The 21,929-nt window shown below is 45.8% G+C and overlaps 1 protein-coding gene and 1 pseudogene across 1 annotated transcript in view; both read right to left on the bottom strand.

Moving 5' to 3' along the window:
- The window catches only part of LOC118673235 (sodium/potassium-transporting ATPase subunit alpha-4-like), a 36,312-nt gene extending 25,223 nt beyond the window's left edge, over positions 1–11,089 (bottom strand). Inside the window, exons 1-7 of the mRNA XM_036343823.1 lie at positions 10,940–11,089; positions 10,702–10,761; positions 8,086–8,289; positions 7,166–7,279; positions 5,119–5,253; positions 4,723–4,840; positions 1,361–1,629 (exon numbers count right to left, since the gene is read on the bottom strand). Of these exons, the coding sequence (XP_036199716.1) occupies positions 1,361–1,629; positions 4,723–4,840; positions 5,119–5,253; positions 7,166–7,279; positions 8,086–8,289; positions 10,702–10,761; positions 10,940–11,089 (1,050 nt within the window). The remainder of the gene's footprint in view (positions 1–1,360; positions 1,630–4,722; positions 4,841–5,118; positions 5,254–7,165; positions 7,280–8,085; positions 8,290–10,701; positions 10,762–10,939) is intronic.
- Positions 11,090–14,791: 3,702 nt separating this feature from the next.
- On the bottom strand, positions 14,792–16,342 carry LOC118673598 (annotated as a pseudogene).
- Positions 16,343–21,929: the final 5,587 nt, after the last annotated feature.

Below are 21,929 nucleotides of genomic sequence, written 5' to 3'. Positions count from 1 at the left end.
CTGACCCAGTTGCAGTTTGTCAGGTAATTTTCAGATTGCAAAGGGCCAGGCCTTTCATATGCAAACGCCTCTGTGCACAGCTTGGGTGGGGTGGGGTCTCAGGGAATCAACAGGGTGGAGCAAACAGCTATGGCAGATCCTCAGTCCTACCCTAAGAGGCCTCGCGTCTCAGTGTCCCAAGCACCTCTGAGAGAAAGCCGCCCTCGAGTTCCGACCCATGCCAGACAGTCCAGTTTCTCCCCATATGAGTCTGGGTCCCCAGAGACTCGCCTGGAACTGGAGTTCAGAGCAGTCAGGAGCTTGAGACTCCCTCCTGATTGAAAAAGACAACCATGTCCTCAGTTGCCAGCCCTTTCCACGTGCACCTCCGTACCTCTGCACTTTACTTCTGCACCTCCTCTGAGACTCAGTGTGCTTTTCTCTTTCCTTCTAGTTGTAGAATTTCCACTCAGCCAGCCTTCCTGTGGTTCTAGATGATGTCCGTTTTGTCTTTTAGTTGTATTTTTGAAGTGGTTGTGCGAGGCAGCAATTCCTGGTGTTTACCTATGCTGCCATCTTGGTTTCTTCCTAGTCCCAATGTTTCTGTGCTAGTCCAACCGCACCCTGAGTAGTACACTCATTTTTATTTTATTAAGATAAAGCATACCCTAAACAAGTGACCAGCAAGACCAGGGGCCCAAAGACGGTGTCATATGGCTAAGGGAAACGGGATTATTATTTCACCGCCTACCTGGAGAGTTTGAGGCAACATAATGGTTACTGTCAAAACTCTAAAGGGTGGTTTGTAGGAGAGAGAGAATTGACTTATTTTGTATTTCCTCAGCTGGGAAAACTGAGACCAAACACAGTTCTGTTCAACACAATGCAATCAAACTAGAGCAGCCCAACAATGAAATGAACAGAGAGTAAAAAGGGATGGGCTTCCCATGACTAGAAATGACCATCATCTCCCAAAGACTTTGTGCAAGATAGTCAGCATTGACTGGAAAGTTGAATTTATATGGGCTTTGGAATCCTCTCCAATAAGATTCCATGATTCTAAATTAATCTCCCTTTATAAACTGAGGAATAAATTGAGGCCTGGAAGTGAGTGATTCGGACAAGTTCACCAGCCAGGACTGGAATTCACTCCCCGAGATGTATAATCTAATGTTTTCTGCAATGCAACTCACTTCCTTTCTCATTGAGAAGAAAAGAATGCACCAGAAAATATGGTGGGGGCAAATAAAAGTAATTTGGAAGCGAAATGATTTGACATCTGTGTATACATCAGGGGTATGCTGTACTTGAGAGGTTGGACAATGAAAGAGATACTAGTGGTTTGTCTGCCCTGAGGCCACCCTCTACCCCGGCTACTCACAGTGACAGTGGCCAGCAGCCCCTCAGGGACATTGGCCACAATGATGCCAATAAGGAAAATGACAGCCTCCAGCCAGCCGTAGCCCAAGAAAATGGAGAGCGTGAAGAAAGCGATACCAAGGAAGACGGCCAGTGAGGTGATCATCTGAATAAAGTGTTCAATCTCTATAGCAATGGGGGTCTTGCCAACTCTCAGGCTTGAGGCCAGGGTGGCAATGCGGCCCATCATTGTGGCGTCTCCTGTGGAAACCACGATGCCCCGGGCTGTGCCTGTGGATGAAGCGGGGAGTCTCAATTGGGAAGGATATTAGATTTGGTTAATACAAAAGCTGTCAGTGGTCAAACACAAGGTGGAAACTCCAGAACCTCTGAGAAGTCATCATGTTCTATTCTCCTCATATTTCGCTTCTACAAATAAGGGTCTCCTAATCTAATATATATATATATATATATATATATATATATATATATATATATATATATATATATATATGAAGAGATTTCACAGAGAGACCCAATTTTATTGCCTGATTGTCTTCACTGTCAAGAAGGTCTACTTTACACTTAATTTAAATGTCTTCTATTGTCTATGTTTCTTAGTGTGCCCTCAGTAACCAAAAGTTTCCAGATCCCCAGAAATAGAGGTCACTCATCTGCTAGAGTCCTATCTTTGTTCCAGTATTTTCTTATCCTCTGACCCATTGGTTTTCAATTGGGGGCCATTTGTCCCTCAGAAGACATTCGACAATATCTAGAGACAATGTCACAACTGGGTGGGAGGGCGTTGCTACTGGCATCTCGTGGGCAAGGATTCTGCTAACCATCCTGCTATCCCAGGACAGGCCTCTTCTCCCCATACAGTGCATTATTCTGCCCAAATGTCAATCGTGTTGAGGTGAGGAACCCTGCTCTGACCTGAGCCCCCTCCCTGCTTTGCTGGCTGGAGCCAGCCTGACCCCTGCTGGGTAGGATAGGCCATCACAGCTAGGCTTCTGTGCTCTTCCCTCCGCCAGCACTTGCCCCAATCAGAAGGTGAGCTGGGACGTCATGTTTGGCTTTACACACACCTGCTGCAGACCACTCCCCTGCATGGCTTGAAGTGAGGGGCCTGGCAAGGTTCTTAACTCAAAACAATTCTTCCTGCTTTACCACAATGGCTGAAATTCCTACCATTAAAGTCACAGCCAGAACTGCCCAGAAAAGCAACATATTATGGAAATAGTACTTGTTTTAGAATCAGAAAGATTCAGGACCGAAAATTCAACTTCCTAATGTTCCCACTGTGTGCCCTGGGGCAAGTTACTTAGATGCTGTGAGATGCAGGTTTCCTCGTCTTTAAGAGGGGATGGAAGCCCTACAAAGCTGTGAGGAATAAATGTTTCTAAAAGAGCCTAGAAGAGGGTTGGGTACATAGTAGGCACTCAAATATTAGTTTAATCCTTTTCTTCATTTAGATGAATTCGGGGTCTCCAGAAGGGCAGACATAAAGCCACATGTGTAATTAGCGGGGCAGCTCTAATCTGGCCGCTCCCACGACATCTGTCATATATTTCCAAAGTCCCCGTCAGCTGGATGAGTCTCAGAACAGGGCCCTGTTCAGACAGCAGACAGGTCAGGTCAGTGTTAGGTGGAGGTTCTGGAAAGTTCCCAGTCGGAGGTACTCTCCACATGCGTTTCAGACTGGTTGCCAGAGGCATTCATTGTGACAGGAAAATACTAAAATAATTGAGAGGTGCTCAAATGGTTTATATTTTTGGGGGGAATAGAGCCGGGTGTCACCTATATCTCTTTCACCTATATCTATAGGCTAGTTCAGAGTTTAGTCTAGTTCTTCTTTTTCATTCCTTGTGCTATGGTTTGTTTCCCCATGCTTGGAGAGAAGGGGTTTAATAACTAATCTCAATGTGTCTAGAGACAGGGTGGGTTGATGGCAACCGTGGGGAAGGTTAACAAGGCCAAGCCTCCTATATCCCATTATAGCCTTCTATATAATGCCAGAGCTACAGCTTGGGCCCCCATGCAGATGCATGAGAACCCAAAGAGCGATGTCTGTACAAGCAGCCCTGTCAGAGTCCACAGAGATGAAAGCAGAGAGGCAAAGATCTGGGATCAAGGTCAAAGCTATGCTACTAGTGTGCAGATGACACAGGAACCCCTCAACTGAACAGTCAAGAACTCCTTCAACCGAGCTCCACCCTCTTGGTCACATCTTGGATCCCTCTGGTCTCCCCCTCAAGCTCCTCCATTCTAGCCAGATGCTTGTGCCTCAGGTGGAATGCCATCACCTACCTTCCCTCTTATCTGATGCATAGACTTTGCTGACAAAAAATTTACTTTGGAAGGAGAAATTTGACGAAATTTCTTCCTAAAATTTGTGGGGAAAGCTTGCTAACTTGCATCTTTGTGTTCAATCAAATTTTTAAAAAATTCATTTTGATCTATTTTTTACTTTCCAGTTGAATTTTTTTTGCCTTAATGTTACTTTATCTTATAAGTTAATTCCAAATAAACTAATTTTATTACCAGATAGGTCATTAGCAAGCTTTATTCCCAAGGAGGGTCTGGAACTTGCTTTAGAATCCTTGACCCTCTCTTTTCTGTTGAGTTGTGCTCTTGGGTATAGCATTTACTTTCTTCAAACCTTAGTCTTTCATGTGTGAAATAGGGATAATGTCTATTGTATAGTGTTCTGAGAATCAGAGTTATCTGTAGCACTTGACAGATACTAAACATTCCATTGGTAAAAATAGCTATTTCTTAGATACCCAAACATTGATTCTTCAGTATGAATAATGACTTTAAAGTGTGCCCATTGAGTCGTGCAGGCCTCCTTAAGGGGAAAAGGTGAAGGTGACATCATAGTATGGAGTCCATTGTTACCACTTTGGCCAGAGATACCAGGAGCAACGCTGAATGGCACCTCTGGGAACTCAAATTTCCAATGCCCATATCCTCTTTCTGAATAGTAAGAAGATAGGGCTTACCTCAGGAGAAGAATGACCTAGGAAAGCTGAATTATTTTCCTCCCTTCTGTGCTATTTCCAGTCCACAGAACATAGTCCAGTCACTATCTAGAATAATCACAGGCCACTTACAATGTGTTAGGCCTTGTGTGAAGCATTTTATGTATTATTCCTTTAATCCACATAAAAATCTACAGGGTAGTGACTTTTAGCATCATCATTGTACAAATGTGAATGTGATGGCTTTGACCTTTTACCAAGGTCACACAGCTCATGAATAATGGGGAGCCTAGACTATTTGCCAGCTGTTACCTACCCTACTACCTTTAGAAGATAGAGACTTCCTGAATTCTTTCAATCTCTGCTTTTGAATCGAGGATATTTATAATGCAATATTCACCTTCCACACAGTTGGTGGAGAAGAAGCACATGTTTCTGGTCTCCAGAGGGTTCTCATGCGTGAAATCAGGGGAGCGGGTTTGGGGATTTGACTCTCCCGTCAAGGATGAGTTGTCCACCTGAGATGGGAAGGAGTCATAAGGTGAGCACAAGGAAAAAAGATTTATTTATAAAGATGACACAGCTATGTCTGCCACCAGCTCATCATTATTGATGTGCAGAGAGAAACACAAATTTACACATCAGCACCTTCTTGTCTCTAACCTCAAATCTGCACTTGGTTAACTTCTCAGGGTTCTGAATAATAAGATTGTACTTTCTTTCACTGAGCCCAGATACCGCAGTGCCTCAAGGCCACGCTGGGCTCTCCCTCCCCTAGCTTCCCACATCGCCTCACCTTACATCCATGTGCAGAGATGAGCCGGATGTCCGCGGGGATTCGGTCGCCACCCTTCACTTCTACCAGGTCTCCCACCACCACATTTTCTACATTGATCTGCATCTTCTCTCCATCTCGAATTACTAGAGCTTGCTGTGGGAAGATAGGGCAGGGTCGGAAAGCTTTCTGCTCCCCTAATCCTGCTCCTGGCCTCCAACCTTCTGTTCCCGGTCTCCTTCCTTCTGGCTCCCCTTTCTCATACTGTCACTCACCACATCATCTTTACATTTTTATTGCAGAATGTGTTGGTGTAACATTGGACCCTGACCGGGTTGCTCAGTTGGTTAGAGTGTTGTCCCAGTGTCCCAGGGCGGTGGCCCATACAAGAACCGATCAATGAATAAACAAACAAGTGGAGTAACAAATCCATGTCTGTCTCTTCTCTCTCGCTCTGTCTTTTTCTCAAATTATCAATACAAAAATTTTTAAAAAGAAAAAATAACTGTATTGGGGTAACATTGGTTAATAGTATTATGTAATTTTCAGGTGTACGGGATTATAATTCCTGAAGGGCTCTTGGTAGATTGCAAACTCTTACCGTTGCTGTTCGCAGGGCTCCTAGCACGGTGACTTGAGGCTTCCCCCACTAAGAGATGGGGTATATCTCTGCAAACCTACACTTGGGCTTGGCTATAGTTTGCTTTGTCCCATTGGACATTGGCAATTGCAATGCAAGGGTCGGCTTAAAAGTGCTTGCACACTGGGCGTGCCCTGCTGTCACTGGGAATCCCTCTGCCGCCATCCTGAGCAAGCCCAAGCTAGCCTCCTGGAGGAAGAGAGATCATAAGGAGAACGGCCCTAACTGGCCCCAGTAATCTCAGCTGAGAGCTCAGATTTGTGAATAAGGTCATCTTATACCATCCAGTACCAGCTACATTCAACTCAGATCAGAACAGCCCAGCCACAGAACTGAGAGAAATACTATGTTTGTTGTTTTGAGCCACTGAGTCGGGGAGTGGTTTGTTAGGTAGCAAAAGCCAACTGATAGTTTCCCAACTCCTAGCTCATTCTATTGAAACATGTCCCCAGAATTCTTACTGAAGGAAGGAATTACGTTATGCTCACACCCAAGAGAGATACTGACCCTGGGCTATAGTGCTAGAACACTAGCCTGCTGTTGGAAATTTGGGAGCCTGTCCTCCCCAACTTCCCAGTCCTGTGCCCAGGAACCTCTTTCTACTGTCATATTATTTCCAGGTACGTAAAAGACATACGTTTTACCTGAAAATTTAGAAAAGTTGCCAGAATAAAAATTATACCAAAGATGCCAGTGTAACCTTTACCCAGATTCACCTACTAACATCTTATCCCATTTGCTCTGTCGTTTGCTCTTTGTTTTACATATGGGTGTATGAGAATCCTTCTCTCCCTGAACCATGTGAGGGTAAGTTACACACATCAGGATCTTTTATTCTACATTGTTGTGCTCATTCCCCAAGTATTAGGATATCAAATAACCACAATACAGCTATCAATTTAAGTGATTTCACACTGGCACAATATTTTAATCTGTTTGCATTCCAGTTTTGTCAATGGACCCAATTTATCTTTTACAGCATCCTTTCTCCTCTGGCACAGGAGTCAGCCTGGGCCCAGGCATCCCATTTAGTTATCATGTCTCTTTACCCTCTTTTAACCTGGAACATTTCTGCAGTTGTACTCGTCTTTAAGGTCATTGACATCTGAAGAATCTAGCCTCCCCAACTTCCTTTGCCCCGCCCCCCCCCCCCGGCTTTTTTTTTTTTTTTTTAAATAGAATGTGCTCATTTGGGGCTTCATATTATGCTCATTATAGTCAAATTATGCATCTAGAGCAGACCACTTCACAGGTGATGCTGTGCCTTCCTCAGGGTACTTTGAAGGCCAGATAGAGGAAAATTGAAGTAAGCGTCACCCTCATCACTAGCCTCACTCACTGTGGGACGTAATCTTCCCCAGGACTTAATAACAATGCATTTGGCCACGTTCTATACCTCCTGTCACTCGACCCTCTCAGCAATCCTACCTGAGGCACCAAGTTCTTAAAAGACTCCATGATCTTGGAACTCTTGGCCTCCTGGAAGTAGGAGAAGCAGCCAGTGATGATGACCACAACAGCTAGCACAATGCCCAGGTACAGCTGGGGGTGGGGAAGGAAAGGGCTTGTTAGTGGATCCTTTTCTTCCCCTTCACCCTCAGGAACCTGCAAGGAGAAGACTCATTTCTCCAAGTGCAAGAACCCTTAGGACTCAGGTGGAGAGTCAGGGGCTGAGAAGAGTCCAGACAGGGCTGGCTTCCTCAGCTTCCTGGTGAAGGAACCCTGGTAAGGGGCCAGCAAAATCCCAGGTCCATGAAGGCCTACCTTCTCCTCTCAAACAAGGCTATTTATGCCCTAACTGGTTTGGCTCAGTGGATAGAGCGTCGGCCTGAGGACTCAAGGGTTCCAGGTTCGATTCCAGTCAAGGGCATGTACCTTGGTTGCGGTCACATCCCCAGTAGGAAGTGTGCAGGAGGCAGCTGATTGATGTTTCTAACTCTCTATCCCTCTCCCTTCCTCTCTGTAAAAAAAAAAAATCAATAAAATACATATTTTTTAAAAAAACAAGGCTATTTATGGGGTGGGGGGCAGAGAGTGAAGGAGATGGGAAGGAAAGCGATGAAGAGATGGACGTTCTGGGAAAGAGAGAGGCACTGCAAAGGGCTATGATGATCAGTTGGGAAGATAATCAAGAGAGAGCAAGTTTCTAGAGGGGACCATGCAGCTCAGTGAGCTGAAGCAGTAGCTTTCCAGAGAAAAGACCAGGGAAGCCAGGAGGCGCGGAGGGCTCCGTTAGGAAGTCCGGGGAGTGCCAGGGAGTTGGGCTTCAGGACTGCTGGGCTGCTGAGCAGTAGTGTGTCAGGGGTAAGCAGAGGCGGGGCCGGGCAGTAGTAGCTGAACAGACTCACGTTATCTCTGGTAGCTTGCTCATGAAAATACAACTGGATGCCGTAGGCCAGGAAGCAGAGAATGGCACCAATCCACAGGAGGATGGAGAAGCCACCAAACAGTTGTTTACAGAATTTGACCCATTCTGGCGTGGTGGGGGGTGGGGTAAGTGTATTGGGTCCGTTTCGAGCCAGGATTTTCTGTGCCTCTTCGGAGCTAAGGCCCTATGTGAAGAAGAAAATAATGAAAAAAAGAAAAGAAAAACAGCTATACAATAAATAAATAAAAATATATTTAAAAGAAAAGAAAAACAGCTATAGCAAAGGGGAGTCTGGCTTCATAACTCCGATCTGCCATTATAGCCCCAGGATGGGTCTAGAGACCAATAAATTTCTCTGAAGGTCAGACTGTAAGTTCTTCCTAGATAAGTAGGATTTTAAAACTTATGCTATAGGAGGGATATGGAATGATTCACAAACTTTTTTTTATTGATTAAGGTATTATATATGTGTCCTTATCTCCCCACTACCCTCCCTCCCACACTCATGCCCTCACCCCCCTCCCCTGGTGTCTGTGTCCATTGGTTAGGCTTATATGCATGCATACAAGTCCTTTGGTTGATCTCTCCCCCTCACCCCCACCCTCCCCTACCTTCCCTCTGAGGTTTGACGGTCTGATGGATGCTTCTCTGTCTCTGGATCTGTTTTTGTTCATCAGTTTATGTTGTTCATTATACTGCACAAATGAGTGAGATCCTGTGACGTGTATCTTTCCCTGACTGGCTTATTTTGCTTAGCATAATGCTCTCCAGTTTCATCCATGCTGTTGCAAATGGTAAGAATTCCTTCTTTTTTACTGCAGCGTAGTATTCCATTGTGTAGCCGTACCACAGTTTTTTAATTCACTCACCTGCTGATGGGCACTTACTAGGCTGTTTCCAAATCTTAGGTATTGTAAATTGTGCTGCTATGAACATAGGGGTGCATATATCCTTTCTGATTGGTGTTTCTAGTTTCTTGGGATATATTCCTAGAATTGGGATCACTGGGTCAAATGTGAGTTCCAGTTTTAGTTTTTTGAGGAGACTCCATACTGTTCTCACAGTGGCTGCACCAGTCTGCATTCCCACCAGCAGTGCACGAGGTTCCTTTTTCTCTGCATCCTCGCCAGCACTTGTCATTGGTTGATGATAGTCATTCTGACAGGTGTGAGATGGTACCTCTTTGTCGTTTTGATTTGCATCTCTCAGATGATTAGTGACTTTGAGCATGTTCATATGTCTCTTGGCCTTCCTTATGTCCTCTTTTGAAAAGTATCTATTTAGGTCCATTGCCCATTTTTTGATTGGGCTGTTTATCTTCCTTTTGTTACGTTGTCTAAGTGAGTCACAAACTTTTTGAATACCCATCGTGGGCCTAGTGCTCTGGTAAGTTACCAAAGTGAGTACAAATGGTCCCTATGCATATGGAGCTCTAAATTTAGTGGGAATACTTTATAATACAGCAATAATGCACAAGGCTCATGTAATAATGGGACACAATATGACTGTCAATAACATATGGACGGTTCCCACTTTGCCTCTCTAGCTAAGAAATAGGAAAAAAATAAAACAGTGACAGATTGAATGCATAGATTCTCACGTTAGCCTTGTGTAAGCCTGCATACTGTTTCCTCGGGAAGAAAATAGCAGAACCTGCTAGAGGACTGCAAAACAAACTCTCATCCCCATCCGCTCCCCAACCTCCCTCTGAAAAATATACAATTTTCAAGACAAATATACAAGACAAGCAGCCTGTGCTCCTCCTTGGTCCCCAGATGAAGCCTCTCCCTGAAGAAATTCTAGACCTAGGAGGAGCCCACATTGGGAGAGCTCGTCTCCAAGGTCTCTGCCTGTGGTCGTGGGAGAAGCCACGGCGACTGGAGCAGCAGTGGTAGCAATAGTAACAGTAGTAATATATGATTTTACTGCCAAACCAGCGGTTCTCAGTGTGGTCTGGGGAGCCACGGGGTGCCAAGACTCTTTCATGGGGGTCCACACGTACATACAATTTTCATAATCATCCCAAATTGTTGGCTGTCTTTTTCAGTCTCATTCTCTTGAGTGTAGAGTGGAATTTCCCAAAGGCTATATGATATTGCAACAGATTGAAGACTGAAAATATAGGGGAACCTAGCTGTCTTCTATTAAAAAGCTAGACATGAAAGGGGCTTGCAAAAATGTAAAATGCCACTACATTTTTTATCTTGAAAAACAGTTATTTGTCGTAAAATTATTATTTATTCTAATACACATATGATGGGCCTACTCTCGTTTAAAAATGAATTAGAAAATAGTTTTAAATTTCTCCACTTGAATTTCTAATATGCTAGTTATAGATGATGTGACCCGCAGAAGCAAAGCTCTTGGGCTCTTTGATAATTGAGTGTAAAAGGGCCCCAGGGACAAAGGTGTGAGAAGTGCTGCTCTAAACCATGATTTCATCCTCTTCTCTGATGCTGAGCTCTTTGGGGGCTATTACCATGGTCATCTTTGCCAAGTGTGTGGCCTGTGAAACTTGTCTGCGTGGAGGTTAAGGGTAAGAGCATTGGTGATGGGTTTTGTCCTGGTCGCCTCCTGGGGGAGTGCCTTCACCCACCTTTGTCAGGTCCACGGAATACTTGGTGCTCAGCTGTTCCAAGGTTAATTTGTGGTCGTTCTGAGAAGACAGCAGAGTTACTGAGGGAGAGGTGGTGACCCTTGGCATTTCCAGGGGAGGGGGAGAAACACTTGGGGGAAGAGGGGTGGCTGGGGCCTGTGGGTAAGATGTTAAAAGGCGGAGGGTTGAGAACATTTTCAGAAGCCTTTGGGTCAGCATCCATTCTGGGTTTTCTCACCAAGACCAACTCCTTCTTCAGTTCCTCTAGATCGATCTTCTTTTGCTGCTTCTTCGATATCTTTTTTTCACCCTTATTTGGCTCATTAGGTGTTGGGCTGGGATTCTGCTCAGGAGGAGCCACTGGTCCATTTTCCCCCTCAGGTGCCATAGTGGTCCCTGGACACAGCTGACCCAGTTCACCTGGTGGGAAGGAAGCAGAGCCAGGGAGTAGGGGGGCAGAGAGGGAGGAGGGGCTGAGGGGCGAGAGTGACAGGAATGATGGTGTGAGGGACTGGAGAAGGGAGGAGGCAGAGCATTGAGAAGAACAAACTGGTGGGGAGAAAAGGAGGGAGCAGAGAGAAAGCGGAATGGAGAAGGCGGGCAGTGAGGATGAGAAGGGAAAGGGGAGTGAGGACTAAGGAGAAGACTGAGAGAGGAGGGCCAAGGCCAGAGGGGGGACACTAGAGAAAGAAGGTGAGGGGAGTGGATGGTGAAGCAGGCAGAGATGGGAGGAGGAAGTGTAGGAATAGGGGGGAGGGGGGAGAAGAGCCTGGGGCCCAGGAGAGTTACCTAGAGGCAAAAGGGTGAGGAGATGGAGCTGAGGAAATGAAGGTAAGGGCCTGGGAGAAGAGTAGGTGGATGGTAGCTAGTGCCTAAGTGATGAAGATGCCACAGGGACCTCAGCAGGTGGGCAATGCAGTGGGAGTGAGGGGCCAGCTGGGCTTCAGGGCATGCTGGGAGCCCCTAGTCCAGGCCCTGTGGTTGCCGTGGCAACAGCCCAGGTTTGCCATCACAAAGGCTTCATGAAAGTTCTAACCCAGAACCGTAAGTGTGATCACACCGATACTGAGGCACGGTCTCCAGCAGATTATCTCAGTTCTAAGAGCTCAGATAGCAGAATAGGTCAGATTTTGCGTGGGCTTTTGTTGTTGTTAATTCTCACCCAAGGATATTTTTCCATTGATTTTTAGAGAGAGTGGGAGGGGGAGAGACAGAGCGAGAGAGAAACAACAATTTGAGAGAGACACATTGCTTGGTTGCCTCCCACACGTGCCCCAACCAGGGGCCGGGGATGGAGCCTGCAACTGAAGTATGTGCCCTTGACCGGAATCGAACCCAGGACCTTTCAGTCCATGGGCCAATGCTCTATCCACTGAACCAAAATGGCTAGGGACTTGCTTGGGCTTTTAAATCAGTTCTGAGCCTGAATCTTGGCTCGTCTGCTTACTGATTGTGTGGCTTTGAAAATCATCATTTGGGTCTGCTAAGTTTTAAGATCGATTAGGGTAAATATGCTAGCATCACTGTTATCTACCCATTTGCTTCATAATTACTTTTAAAAACTCTGATATTTTTGCCCAATCATTCTTGAAGCTGAATGTCACAACCAACATGTCATGTTTTATAAAAATACAGTGAGAATTTTGATATTGGGTTGACTCTTAAAAATTTTTTAAATTTTTCCAATTAGTTGACATTCAATATTATATTAGTTTCAGGTGTACAGCACAGTGGCTAGATATTTATATAATTTACAAAGTGACCCCCTTGTAAGTCTTACACCCACCTGACACCCTATATAGTTATTATAATACTAGAGGCCCAGCATGATTGAAATTGTATGAGGAGGCACCCCTCGGGGGTGGGGGGGGGGCCTGGGACCCGCACCTGACCCACTGCCTTGTGTTCGCTGGGGCGGGGACAGGTGTTCCCGTGTGTTGTGTCTCCATTCCCGCCCGCCCCCAGCTCCAGCCTCCCCACGGGCCGCTGGGGTGGGGGCCGCACGCAGTATATATATATAGATTATCGACTATGTTCCTAAACTGCACTTTCCATCCCGTGACTATTGTGTAACTGCCAATTTGTACTTCTTAATCCCCTCACCTTTTCATCCAGCTCCCCACCCCCACTCCCTTCTGGCAGCCATCCGTTTGTTCTCTGTCTCCATCTATGAGTTTGTTTCTGTTTTGCTTGTTCATTTGTTTTGTTTTTAGATTCCACATATAAGTGAAACCATCCGGCATTTGTCTTTTTCTGTTTGATTTCTTTCACCTACCATAATCCCCTCCAGGTCCATCTACTGGTATGTTTTCGCAAACAGTAAGATTTTACTCTGTTTTATGGTTGAGACTACAATGTTCCATTGTGTATACATACCGCCTCTTCTTTATCCATTTGCCTTTTGATTGGAACATTTAATCAATTTACATTTGCATTAATTATTAATAGGTATGCAGCTATTTTATTCCCTGCTCTCCGGTGTGTGGTGACTTTCTGTAGTGTGATGTTTGGATGCCTTTCCCTGGACTTTTTGTATATCGCTTGTAGGTGTTTGGTTTGTGGTTACCTGGTGCTTCATCTAGGCCAAGTATGTTTATAGCAGTCTATTTTATTTTTTTTAATTTTTTTTAGCAGTCTATTTTAAGTTGATGGCTGCTTAAGTTTGAACACATTTTAAAATCACTACCATTTTTACTGCTCTGTCCACGTTGATGCTTTTGCCACTAATTTTTTACTTTTTGTGTGTGTGTGTTTGTACGTATCCCTGAATTTACTGTTGCAATTAAACATAATCTTTCTACTTTTGCCTTTTAAATTTTGTACTAGCTTTAGTGGTGGTTGGTCCACTGCTTTATGATGTGTTTTCCTTTGTCAGTGAGTATTTTTTTCTTTGTGGTATTTATTAATATTTTAGAGAGGGAGGGAGGGAGGGAGGGAGGAGGAGAGAGGGAGAGAGAGAGAGACTCCCATATGCTCCTCTACCACCTGCAAGTGGTTATGCTGTGAACTAGGCCGGCCGCCTCTGGAGCCTGGCTTTCCACGACTTAGCGAGAGGAACAGGGCGCGCTGAGCCAGCCCTGCTTGTTTGGGTTTGTGGACCTTTTAGAGATTTTAGGAAAGTCTGCAGCAGGGGTCCAGGCTGGCAGCTTGAGCGGATTAGCCTCTGAAAGAGGCTGGGGCCTGAGCCTGAACTGGGTGGGGCAGGGCCTGAGGGCTAGCTGAGTGAGCCTTGTTAGTGGAAACTCAGATTTGACACTCACCTGTGCCTGCAAGGGGGCGGGCTCAGCAAAGCAACAACAGTGCCTGCTGGCGCTTTAGTCCTGGATAGCAGAGCGGTCCTTCACCCTTTACTCTGAAGCCACAATTCAGTTCCTCCCCATATATTCATGGCACTTTCAAAGCGCTGGATTTTAGAGCAAGTGTTTGTGAGTGAGTGAGTCTAAGACAATATGACATCTGGGTCTACAGCAGCCCTCGGTCTCCCCCACAGATTTGATTGACTCTTTTTTTTTTTTTTTTTTTTAAATATATTTTATTGATTTTTTACAGAGAGGAAGGGAGAGAGAGAGAGAGTTAGAAACATCGATGAGAGAGAATCATCGATCAGCTGCCTCCTGCACATCTCCTACTGGGGATGTGCCCGCAACCCAGGTACATGCCCTTGACCAGAATCGAACCTGGGACCTCTCAGTCCGCAGGCCGACGCTCCATTTACTGAGCCAAACCGGTTTTGGCTTGATTGACTCTTTATAGTAACTTATTCTTATCTTTACTACACTGCGAATTCCCAAACAGCAGTTGAATTTAGCTCAGAGAACAACGTATTCATGTTTTTATTACTCTGACTGTGCTTTTCTTTAAAAAGTAAAAACTCTATATCCAAGTCACCATTGAAAGCAGGATTCTTATTTATTAACTAGAGGCCCAGTGCACGAAATTCGTGCACTAGTACGGTCCTTAGTGGCTGCTGGCTGCCAGGGGCCTCCCTCCCTTCCCCAGGCCAGCCCCGCCCCCTGGTCAAACTCCCGGATGGAGGCGATAATTTGCATGCTACACTTTTGTTATATATAATTATATGTCTTGCCCACTTTCTTCAACAAACCTGGTGTCCTATAATGAGGCTTCTTTCTTACCAACTTTGACTGGTTGCCAAGGAAACTCCACAGCCACCCTGTATAAGCTCATGTTTCCCCACTTCCTTTCTGCTAAAAAGAGGGTAACTCCGGGGTCAAGGGCAAGATGTTAGGGAACTAGAGGCTATAGATTCAGCCTAATAATTGAGAACTGAAGGGAACAGTAGGTTCCCTCTCATTCCACCTATCAGCAGGAAAAGTACTTGAGTTCAAATGATAAGACGTGAAGTTTTACACATGAAGGAATACTGTTTCAAAATAGTCGGAATATCCTTCCTTGCAAAAACCCCAGGGGAATTGGCATCTGTCCCTGGCTTCACTAGAGTCAGATTTCCCTAATAAGAGAAACTCTGTTATTCTGAAAAAAATAAAAAAATAAAAATTGTTCTTTATAGTCAACCCAGTCAGAGGGAAGGATAGTTCCAAATGTTTGGATTTCTGGAGAGGTTTATTGTTCCTCTTCCAGGACTGTGCCATTGATTCTTGCATAAAACTCTGTGATGCTGGCTCTCCACGGCTTTCCTCTGCAACTCTGTGGTCCATACCATCAGTGTCACTGTCTGCTTCCTCAGCCTCTTCACTGGAGGTTCTCTAGTCAGGATCGAGTCAGAGGGCCCCGCACAGGAGAAAAGCTGTCTGGAGCAGTTCCTGTGTCCAAGGCCACAGAGCCCACGTCTTTCTGTAGGTGGTCCTGCTGTCCTTCCTGCTGCAGGCTCTGTGCACTGGCCAGTGATTTCCTCAGACGCTCAGATTCGGGATGATTCTCCCTTTCCTATTCCTCTGCAGCACTGGTGACTGCACAGAGAGATCCCCTAAGCCTGACCCAGGAACAGCAGGCACACCCACCATCCTGAGTGAGCTGTACAACTCATCGAACACCAAGCTCACTGAAGGAATCAGGTTACTGACATATGCAGCATCTCAAAAAGCTTCAAAACCTTGCATCCAACCCACTGCCAAGCTGTGACCGATGATGTCAGTGTTATTCACGATCACCATGGAAGGAAGCGTGGTTTTGTACAAGATGCTGCAGGCGCAGAGCATCCTGGACATGAAGGTCACGGGGTTGGTGCTGCTTGATGTGTCCATCACATCCATGGCACTCATTGGGGATGAGGATGCCAGGGCCTCAGTGATGACTGTCCCAGAGGCTGACCAGGTGAATGCTTCAATCTGCCCAGGTGTGTCCATTAAGACATGTTTAGACATGGTCTGGGCCTCCTCAAATTTCATCACCTGATCAAATCTGGTGGCAAAGAGATTGGGTGCTCATGTGCCACTGTTGGGCCCGAGTCGTATTGCTGCATGACTTCTTTAGACTTCACAGTCTATATCAATATTGGCAGGAAAGGGAACTTCATGCACAGCGGGGGCCAGCTGGAGAGCCTCGGTGTCCTGTGAGCCTCTGGACAAAGATCCCACCATTCCCAACACCAACAGAGCCCGGGAAGCCTGGCGCTCAGCTGCAGCTGCGGGCGCTGCCCTCTTTCTCCTCTTTGTTTGCCCTTTTAAATTTTCTTTAATTGCCTGGCTGGTGTGGCTCAGTGGTGGAGCATCGACCTTTGAACCAGGAGGTCACGGTTTGATTCCTGGTCAGGGCACATGCCTGGGTTGCAGGCTTGATCCCCAGTGTGTGTGTGTGTGTGGGGGGGGGGGGGGGGGGCAGGCAGGAGGCAGCTGATTGATGTCTCACTCTCATTGATATTTCTATCTCTCTATTCCTCTCCCTTCCCATCTCTAAAATCAATAAAATGATATTTAAAATTTTTGTTTTCTTGAATAAATACTATGTGTCACACATGCTAAATCTAGAATGTGATTTACCTTGGTACTGCTGTAAACAGAAGCTCTTTGCACTGAATTTTCCACTTCACTCATAGTTAGGGATACATTTGATTTTTTAAAAATTGATACCTTGTATCCTGTAACTTTGAACTCTTTGCTTCTAGGATTTTTTGTTGTTGTCACTATTGCTTTGCTTTGATTGACTTCCTTGGATCTTTTATGTATTTAATCATGTTGCTTACCCTCCAATACATGTTTTTATTTTCCTAGTTTATTTCTTTATTTAGACTATCCTATGTAATAAAGGGGTAATATGCAAATTAACCACCACATCCTCACAAGATGGCTGCCTATGACCAGGCCAGCAGGGGGGGTTAGTGAGGGATGGCCAAATGACTGAACAAGCAGGCTGCATAGAGCAACCAGGCTGGTGGGGGGGGGGGGGGGTCCTGTGAGGGGCGACCAGGCTGTCAGGGGGCGACCAGGCCAGCAGGGGGGCAGTTGGGGGTGATTAGGCTGGCAGGAGGGGCAGTGAGGGGTGACCAGGCTGGCAGGAAGGGGGCAGTTGGGGGCAACCTGGCTGGCAGTGGAGAGCAGTTACGGGCAACCAGGCCGGCAAGGGGGGCAGTTAGGGGTGATCAGGCAGGTGAGCGATTAGGAGCCAGCGGTCCAGCATTGTGAGAGGGGGCTCGGATTGGAGAGTGTGCAGGCTGGGCTAAGGCCCCCCCCCCCCTGCCCAATGTACGAATTTCGTGCATCAGGCCTCTAGTTTAAATATAAACTCCTTATCCAGGATTTCAAATGTGGTTGGTATGCTTTTGTTGTACTGGGACAGGTCAGTAAGCCAGGACAAGTGGAATAGGGAAACTGAGGCAGGTTGCTGAACAAACCGACAGAGCAATTTACAGCAGATGCAGAAGGTCACCTCCCTAGAGGGAACATTAAGGCCTCAGTTGTGTTTCAGCTCCAGGCCCAGAAAAGCAGCAAAACTAGGTGGGTGATGCCAGGACCAGCTGCAATGACTAAGGACCTCCTGCCCTCGTGCCGACCAATTAGTGGAGACCGGGACCCGAAAGAGCACAGCTGGAAAAGCTGACGAATACTCTGCTGAGACCTCCCCTAACATTCCTGCCTGCCAGAGAGAGAGAAAGCCTCAAGACAAAGGCCCTACCTTGCGCTTTCCCTCTGGGGAGCACACCTTGGACATCCCCTTTTTCTTCCCCCTCTTCTCCCCCCATAGGCACTGCATCTCCTAAACTCTAAGGGATCCCAGGAGCCTTGCAACCAGGCAGCAATGGGCAGCAGCCACAAATCCCAGGCAAACCCCATGAACCTGTCTCCACGGCCTCTTTTCTGTGACTTCCTACTGAGCTAAAGCAGCCCCGCCCGGCCTCTGCTGTTGCTTCCTCTTCCCTGAGCCGTGCCCTTTGTCACTGCCCCTAGCTTTAATAAATGCACCCTCGCAGTCACCTAGACTCGTGCTGTGAAATGTTTCCTGCACGAAGTCAAGAACCCACACACTGCTGGCTGGCCGGGGGCAGACCTGCTGAGGGCCAGGTCTCCTGTCCCATAATAGTACCTGCTACTGTTATTTGTTTTCTAGCCTTAGCACATCCCTTCCTCTCTTCTCTGAACAGGATTCCATTTTCCTGCATGCTCCTTCCTCTAACATTTAAATCAGGAATAGATGTTGAATTTTACTGATAACCTCTTCATCATTTTTTGAAATAATTATTTAACATTTTCCTAGTGAAGGTTAGTTGTCAGTTTTCTGTATAATGCACTATTCTTGCATTCCACTATCTAGTGGGGGTAAAGTTATACGTATTTTATTATTTATTTACTTACTTATTTATTAAAATTTATCTTTATTGTTGAAAGTATTACAGATATCCCCCTCCCCCCAATTGACCCTCTCCTCCCCGCTCCCACCCCCTCCCCAGATATACCCCACACTATTGTTGTCCATGAGCTACGCATATGTGCATGTAAGTTCTTTGGTTAATCTCTTCTCTCTAAAATACATCAGTCTGTTGCATGCTGCAATGTCTCTGCATCTCTTTTGTTCATCAGTTTATTTTGCTCATTAGATTCCACATATGAGTGAGATCATGTGACACTTGCCTTTCTCTGACTGGCTTATTTTGCTTAGCATAATATTCTCTAGGTTCCTCCATGCTGCCTCAAAGGGTAAGAGATCCTTCTTTTTTTACAGCTGCACAGTACTCCATTGTGTACATGTACCAGTTTTTTTATCCATTCATCTCTCTGCCCATTTTTAAATTGGATTGTCTGTCTTCCTTTTGTTAAGTTGCATGAGTACTTTATATATTTTGGAAATTAACCCCTTATCAGATGTATTATTGGCAAATATGTTTTCCCATGTAGTGGGTTCCCTTTGCATTTTGAGAATTGTTTCTTTTGCTCCACAGAAGCTTTTTATTTACTTAAAATCTTGATTGTTGAGAGGATTACAGATGCGCCCCCCCGCCCCCCATTATCACCCTCCACCCGGTTCTCGCCCCACCCAGGCCTTCACCACCCTATTGTCTGTGTTTGTGAAGCTCTTTATCTGACATTCAATTCTAAATGAAAACTTTGCTGGGTAGAGTAATCTTGGTTGTAAGTCATTGCTATTCATCACTCCCTTCTGGCCTGCAAAGTTTCTGTTGAGAAATCAGCTGACAGTGGTATGGGCACTCCCTTGTAGGTAACTAACTGCTTTTCTTTTCTGCTTTTAAGATTCTCTCTTTGTCTTTAACCCTTAGCATTTTAATTGTAATGTATCTTGGTGTGGGCCTCTTTGGGTTCCTCTTGTTTGGGACTCTGTGCTTCCTGGATTTGTATGTTTATTTCTTTCACCAGGTTAGGGAAGTTTTCTGTCATTGTTTCTTCAAATAGATTTTCAATATCTTGCTCTCTCTTTTCTCCTTCTGGCACCCCCAATGTGAATGTTGGTGTGCTTTAAGTTGTCCCAGAGGCTCCCTACACTATCTTCATATCTTTTTATTCTTTTTTCTCTTTGCTCTTCTAATTGGGTGTTTTTTGCTTCCTCATATTCCAAAACATTGATTTGATTCTCTGAATCTTCTACTTCATTATTGAATCCCTATAAATTATTCTTATTTCAGTTAGTGTATGCTTAATTTCTGATTGGTCCTTTTTCATGTCTTGGACATTCTCACTAAGATCCTTGAAAGTCTCATGAAGATCCTTGATTAACCTTTTAACCATGGTTTTGAATTCTGTATCCAGTAGTTTGTTTGCTTCCATTTGTAACATGTTTCTTTGTCTCCACGTTTTGGCTGCTTCCTTGTATTTGTTTCTGTGTATTAGGTAGAGCTGCTATGTCTCCTGGAATTGGTAGAGTGGCCTTGTGTAGTAGGTGTCCTGTAGGGTCCAGTGGCTCAGCCTCCCAGTCACCTAAGTTGGGCACTTTAGGTGTACCCCTGTGTAGACTGTGTACACAGTCTTGTAGTTGAGATTTGATTGCTATTGGCATCACTGGGAGGAGTTGACCTCTGGCCAATTAGCTGTGAGGACCAGCTGTGACTACAATGGGAGAGCTGCTATGCAGGAAACACCCCTATGGAGCAGGACTTGCTTCAGTGGGGCTTTGGTGCTCACTGAGTCTGCCCTTGAGTGTGTCGCTTGTGGATGTGTAGAATTATAATCTGCTATGGTCTGAAATTCCACTGGGTGCACTGGCTCTAGGGCCTCCATGGAGGTGCAAAGTCAACAACTGCCTGGGGCCACCCGGCAGGAGCTACAGAGAGATATGCATGTGGCTGCTATTTACTATTTGTATTGGGCTTGGAGGTGCCCAGGTGAGGCCCAGCTTGGAAGCAAGGCAGGCTGGTGCTAGTGCTGGGTCTTGGACTTTTATTGGTAGGTTTGGGGCATCCTGTCCCCAGCTGCAGCTTGTTTAAGAGATTTTAGCAAAGTCTGAAGCCTGAGCCAGTACAGGCCATTCATATGGAAAAGCCGCTGTGAACAGCTTGGGTAGGGATGCAAATTGGATGGGGCAGGGTCTCATGGAATCCCCAGGGTGGAGGAAACAGTGTGATCCAGGCTGATGGAGACTCAGATATGGCTGCCAGTCTCTCCTATGACAGGGGAGGTCCCAGCACAGAAACAATGAACCCTGTGAATACCCTCACTAGGAGGAAGCCATCACCCAAGTTCCTGCTTGGATGCCAGACAATCCAGTTACTCCCTGTATGTGTCTGGGTCCCGCAAAGCCACCCAGTGCTGGGAGTCTGAGTAAGTTCATGTGCTGGCCTTTTAAATGGAACACTTGGGTCTCCAGCAACCTCCTCATCACTCAGCCACAATCCCCGCTGGTTTTTACAGCCCATAGTTGCAGGGACATCTCTTACCAGCTCTGGAACCCTGGTCTGGGGGTTTGTTGTGGGGCTGGGACCCCTTGCTCCTCACGGATGGCCTCCACAGAGATGATGCCCCTCTTGATTAAAAATACAGCACACATGGGTATCAGACCAGCCCGTTCTGCGCCTCCGCCCCTCCTACCAGTCTCAGTGTGTTTTCTTCTTTACTTCCCTAGTTATAGGACTTCATTCAGCCAGCTTTCAGGCAGTTCTGAATGATGGTTGCTCTGTATTTTAGTTGTAATTTTGATGTGGTTGTGGGAGACGGTGAGTACAGACATTTACCTACACCGCCATCTTGGTTCATTCCTCTATCTCTATATCTACCTAAATTTGAGGTAATAAGTATTTGTGAATAAAAATAAAGAGAATGGCGAAGGAAATGCCAGAGTGTTATTTTATTTGGGGTGGTCTGTGAGGGCCTTTCTGAAGAGGCAGCTCACATGAAGTGAGGAAGGCAGGCCCGTGAATAAGGAGAAAAACATGTTCCTGGCAGAGGGACCATCAAGATAGAAGGCCCTGAGCCCTGGCTGGTGTGGCTCAGTTGTTTGAGCATCATCCCATGCACTGAAGGGTCCCTGGTTTGATTCCTGGTCAGGGTACATGCCTAGGTTGTGGGCTTGATTCCCAGTGGGGGGTGTACAGGAGGCAGCTGAAAGATTTCTCTCACATCAATGTTTCTCTCTCTCTCTCTCTCTCTCTCTCTCTCATCACTAAAGACATATTTAAAAAAAAAAAGAGAAGACCCTGAGCTTGGATTAAATGAGATATATAAATAAAGGTTTGGTACAGTTATGTCACAAAGTGAGCTGCCATTACTGCTACCACAACTATTGCTACGATAACCATCACTACAGCTGTTGTAATAAAGAAGGACCAAGAACTGACTTCTGACTGCTATTCCAAGATCTTGGCATAGGGC

Source organism: Myotis myotis, unplaced genomic scaffold, assembly GCF_014108235.1.
Source record: "Myotis myotis isolate mMyoMyo1 unplaced genomic scaffold, mMyoMyo1.p scaffold_m19_p_18, whole genome shotgun sequence".
NCBI classification, from domain to species: Eukaryota; Metazoa; Chordata; class Mammalia; order Chiroptera; family Vespertilionidae; genus Myotis; species Myotis myotis.
This window is presented reverse-complemented; position numbering and strand designations above follow the sequence as displayed.